This window comes from Phyllostomus hastatus, unplaced genomic scaffold, assembly GCF_019186645.2.
Source record: "Phyllostomus hastatus isolate PE091 unplaced genomic scaffold, TTU_PhHast_1.1 phas_scaffold_182, whole genome shotgun sequence".
Classification (NCBI taxonomy): domain Eukaryota; kingdom Metazoa; phylum Chordata; class Mammalia; order Chiroptera; family Phyllostomidae; genus Phyllostomus; species Phyllostomus hastatus.
In genome coordinates, this window is record NW_025334013.1 from 20527876 (window position 1) to 20532838 (window position 4963).

The 4963-nt window shown below is 55.2% G+C and overlaps 2 protein-coding genes across 2 annotated transcripts; one reads left to right on the forward strand and one right to left on the reverse strand.

Moving 5' to 3' along the window:
* Window positions 1-1605: 1605 nt before the first annotated feature.
* On the reverse strand, window positions 1606-2308 carry FAM229A (family with sequence similarity 229 member A). The gene is given in 4 exon segments (XM_045860054.1): window positions 1606-1743; window positions 1938-2084; window positions 2173-2251; window positions 2254-2308. Coding segments are annotated over 4 exon segments (384 nt in total). The 3' UTR covers window positions 1606-1640.
* Window positions 2309-2890: 582 nt separating this feature from the next.
* TSSK3 (testis specific serine kinase 3) lies at window positions 2891-4354 on the forward strand. The gene is made up of 2 exons (XM_045860028.1): window positions 2891-3035; window positions 3690-4354. The coding sequence occupies exons 1-2, from the start codon at window positions 2891-2893 to the stop codon at window positions 4352-4354; spliced, it is 810 nt and encodes a 269-aa protein (XP_045715984.1).
* The last annotated feature ends 609 nt before the right edge of the window (window positions 4355-4963 follow it).

Here is a 4963-nt window from a genome sequence, read left to right on the forward strand (position 1 = left end):
GTTGCTTCCCCTGGAGATAATCAGGAACGAGAGGAACAGTGGGGCAGTCCCTGTGGGGTTGAACCCTTGGTCCCATCCCAATAGATGCCCTGATTTCTACAGTTCTCTCTTTAATCACTAGCTTATATCCTTCCCAGCTTATATCCTTCTCAGCCACTTGAAACAATCAATTCCTTTTCTGTTTAAGCTAACGTCGGTTGCTCTCAATGGCGAGACCATATCAGTACAGAACCCGGTGATTTTTATTCTCTAAAATGACAATGGCCTCCTAAGGAGGGTGAATACTGTTTACAGGGAATGAAGTCCTTTTTCTGCAGAGCTGCAGCAGGCTGAGCAAGGCCTGCATTAAGTTTGGTGGGGATGGAGACAGCTGGGTTATTCCACTGAATAGGAGAGCTGAGTCCTGAGGGGTTCTCCAGGCAGTGAGGTGAAGTGGAGGGGGAGAGAGAAGCCAGCACTAGGGCCTAAAGCCGGGGATTATTCTGGGGAAGGGACATTATTCTAGGTGTGGAGGGTTTTCAAAGAGCCAGGATGTCTTACAGGACCAGGGGCGGAACAGTCATCTGAAGTCCTCGCTTCGAGGAAGTAGACCTTTTGGCAAACATCCTCTGCTTCAATCAGCCTACATTTGGCACTGCCTGGGAGAGCGTTTTGTGCAGAAGTCAGGAAGTCACCTTTCAGGTGACGTGGGACTTTGAAGTGCTCCAAGGACAGCCTGGCCTTCCACCTATGTAAATTAGGTGAGGAAAATTGAGCCAACTGTACCTAGATCTCAGGGGACAGGAGACTGAACCTAATCTTTGGCTTACACAAGTTTTTCCCCAATATTAAAATAATACAGTTCATTAAAGAAAAAGTGGAAAGCGGAAAATACTTATTCAGCTCAAATCCTTCACTCCCAGGCGACTCTGTTTGTGGGCCCCTCCTGTGGAAGGCTGTTAAGTCTGGGGACATTAGCATCACCCGTCAGTTGGCTGACCCCAGGCCCGGCACTCAAGGCTCAGTTCCCTCACCTGTAACGTAGGAATTTGAAATCAAAATTTTTGAAAGGACTTTTTCCCCAACCTTTTTCTGGTTCCACCACTTCTAGGAGAAATCATGGTCAAGATGGACGGGGTACCTTTCCCTAAACTCTTCCAACAAAACCAGAGGTGCCCAGGGTCACAAAACAGCAGGCAGCAAAACCTAATGCCATCCTGGGAGCATTAAATGAGCCTGGTGTGGGTGGTCATTCTCTGTTCTAAGTTGTCCCCTCCAGTCCTGAGCTTCTCTGGGCTCCGGAGTCCAGTACAATAACGTGATGTTCACTAGAGACTGTGGAGAGAGACGGAGGGGGTGGGGAGAAGGAGTCATGACTAGCAAAAAATGGGGGAGTGGTCGGCGCCTGGCCAGAAGAAAGTGGGCGGGGAAAGACCAGCCCCTGGGGCTGGGAGGATCCAAGGGAGGAGGCAGCTATAGGGAAGGCATTATGGGATGGCGCAGAGCAGTCAACAGGCCGATCAGGCAGGACAGACAAACACGGCCAGTCCGGAGTGGAAAGAACAATTTATGCTGTAATTTATTAAAATGTGCATCATTCTTTTATTTTAAAATGTGCATCATTGTCTCGTGCTCGGCGCGCGCGACGTGCTCAGGCGCACTCAGGTGGCGCGGGCCCGGGGGCTCCCGCCCATAGCCAGGTAGACGTCGATGGGCACGTGCAGCAGCGTCAGGCAGTGGCAGCCCGGGCAGCGTCGAAGCGGCCTGGGGAAAGCAGTGCAACAGGGGGCGCTGTTGGGGTCTTATCCGTGGAGTGCACTTGGGGTTTTCGAGGTTGGGGCGAGGATGTGGGGCCTTTACCTGGGGTGGGGGCGGGTGGGGCTGGGAAAGGGAAGTGGGACGGGGAGGAAAAATGGGATGGGGATGACCCAGGAGCGCAGGAGGGGACGCGTGCTCACCTGACCGGGTTGTGCTCCGTAGCTACCGGCTCTGGGCCGTCCTGGGACTCGGGGGTGGCGGCAAGGCCAGGGGAGTCTCCGGCCTCAATGGGGAATCTCCGACCCTGAGGGGGCTCCTGGGCACTCATGTCCAGGCCCCGGGTCGCTCTGTGCGGGGAGGGGCGAGGCTGTCAGGCTGCTCTTGGACCGCTGGGCGCCCCCACCCCGCACCTGCCCCCTGTGAGCAATGGCTCACCTGCTGGAGGCCGAGGCCGGTCCCAGGCTGGAAGCAGCTGCCTGAGCCCTGGCCGCGGGAGGACGCTCCGGTCCAGCGCAGCCGGGCAGGTGTCTGCGGCGCGTGTGAGCCCGGGCGTCGAGGGGGAGGGCTGCATTGTGACCCAGGCCTTGGCGTGCTGACCTCACAGAACCCGTTCCTCCCGCCAGGGAACCCGCCCACCGCCCGACACCTAGTGCGGCAGTGCGCAGGGAGCCCAAGGGCTCCCGCCATGGCGCTTTGAGACTGGGTGTGGTGCAGACATCCAGTAGCCCCATGGGGGCGCGGCGGCGACAGCAACCAGATGGGAGGAGGCATCCACAAAGACCCTGTCATTTTAGGGAGCGCAGGCACCCCAGAGCACCCCTCTACACCAGCCTGGCCTGGCTCGGGGGTGGGAGCGCGGCGATGACTTAACCGGTACTGGGCTTGGTGGTGCTGCTGCTGAGGGTAGGCCATTTTGGCCAAGGGTCATACAATATTTACATCACAATTGGGCTGGAGTTTTAAAATGTCTGGCCCTCTCCCTCCCCACTACCTGCGGCTGCTGTGTCCAGACGGAGAATGTTCTAGCGTTGGGGGCTGCTGTGGGTGAAGTCCCTGGGGGGAAAAGGACCCGGCCAAGGGCGATGGTGGAGTAGAGCTGCCTCACAGAGGCAGCATGAGCTAATAGCTTGATAGGAAGGAAGCGCTACACAGCATGGAGGACTTTCTGCTCTCCAGTGGGTACCAGCTGGGCAAGACCATTGGGGAAGGGACCTACTCAAAAGTCAAAGAAGCATTTTCCAAAAAACACCAAAGAAAGGTGGCAATTAAAATTATAGACAAGATGGGAGGGCCAGAAGGTGAGCTGGGGCCCCTTTGGAGGAAGAGGGGGCTGGTTGTGGTGGGTGGGGGCTTCCTCCCCTTAGTCTGAAACCAAGGGGATGGCTCTGGAGTAAGTCACTGGGGAACAGAGGGATGCTGGGAGTCCAAGAATACCAGACCCTCCAAAATCCAAGCTCGAAGAGGCAGGAGGTAAAGGGTCCTCACAGGCAGAACCCAAACCCATAAGAACAGACTGGCAGAGAGCACTAGACGGCAGATGCTGGTGTGGAGGCAGGTAGCAATGGGGAAAAAATGGGCTCAGGAAAAGAATGGTCCTGAACTGTTGGTCCAGAGGCAGGGGCGAGAGGAGCTGGTCCCCCCACTGCAGGCAAATCAGCCTCACAGCTGAGATTCAGTGGCTTGGTCCAACAGTCCCCCAAGCACCTGGACACCTATGGTCTCACAGGCTGCTCACAACAGTCCCTGAGATTGGCAAGGAGTGGTTCCTTTGAATAATGTGTTAACTAAAAAATAAGGTGAATATTATTTGCACTGTCCAAGCACCTAAACATTTAAGACTGTTAGAAGGAATTTGACATTGTGGTTAGAAGGCACTAGACCCAGCCAGACATGATGGGGAGACGGGCCTCTCTGGAGTTGACACCCCATCTCTTTTTCCTTTGTTTCCTCAGAATTTATCCAGAGATTCCTACCTCGGGAGCTCCAGATTGTCCGCACCCTGGACCACAAGAACATCATCCAGGTGTACGAGATGCTGGAGTCTGCCGATGGTAAAATCTACCTGGTGATGGAGCTGGCTGAGGGGGGGGATGTCTTTGACTGCGTGCTGAATGGGGGGCCGCTGCCCGAGAGCCAGGCAAAGGCCCTCTTCCGTCAGATGGTTGAGGCCATCCGCTACTGCCACGGCTGCGGTGTGGCCCATCGGGACCTCAAGTGTGAGAACGCCTTGTTGCAGGGCTTCAACCTGAAGCTGACTGACTTTGGCTTTGCCAAGGTGTTGCCCAAGTCACGCCGGGAGCTGAGCCAGACCTTCTGCGGCAGCACAGCCTATGCTGCCCCTGAGGTGCTGCAGGGCATTCCTCACGATAGCAAGAAGGGTGATGTCTGGAGCATGGGCGTTGTCCTCTACGTCATGCTCTGTGCCAGCCTCCCTTTCGACGACACAGACATTCCCAAGATGCTGTGGCAGCAGCAGAAGGGGGTGTCCTTCCCCACTCATCTGGGCATCTCGGCTGAATGCCAGGACTTGCTCAAACAGCTCCTGGAACCAGACATGGTCCTCCGGCCTTCAATCGAAGAAATTAGTTGGCATCCATGGCTAGCAAGCACTTCATAAAAGCAATGGCAAGTCCTCCCCAATAAAGCAGGGGGAGAAAGCAAACCCAAACCCGCTTCGAAAATGGTGATATATATTTTACACTCTAAGTTTACTTATCCTAAAACTTACCTACGCCTTCCCCAGCCTTACTTCTCTTTCCCTTTAAAGATTTTCATGGAACCAGAGGGCCTCATTCAGACTTCCCTTTTATTACGGCTGACAAGTGATTTTCATACGGGTTTTTAACTAAAGGTAATTAAATTAGATCTCAGAATCATACACATACAGGGGGAGGAGAGGAGAGGAGAACAATGACAAAGAGCAGCTGGAGCCACTGTTGTTCCAAATAAAAGCGGAAGCGTTGGGAATGCAGAACTGGCCTCGTGACTCCACGCCTTGGTGAGAAGCCTGTTGGGGGCCCCGTCCCTTCCTCATCCCAAAGGCCAAGCTGGCTGAGTCTGGGTGAGGACAAGGGACTTCCTCAGGACCCATGCTACCTCCCATCTGTGCCGCCCCCACCCCCCACCCCAGTCCAAGCAGGAAGCCACTCTGTACACTGTGTGTCCTGCCCTGACTCCAGGGCAGCTGCCATGGGGGACAAGAACAGACCCCCAGACACCTTCCAGC

Excerpts from the sequence above, each read along its gene's own strand:
- TSSK3 (XM_045860028.1), top strand. The coding sequence starts at position 2,891 with ATGGAGGACTTTCTGCTCTCCAGTGGGTACCAGCTGGGCAAGACCATT. Across the intron at positions 3,036-3,689 it reads CAAGATGGGAGGGCCAGAAG|AATTTATCCAGAGATTCCTA; the intron begins GTGAGCTGGGGC and ends TTGTTTCCTCAG.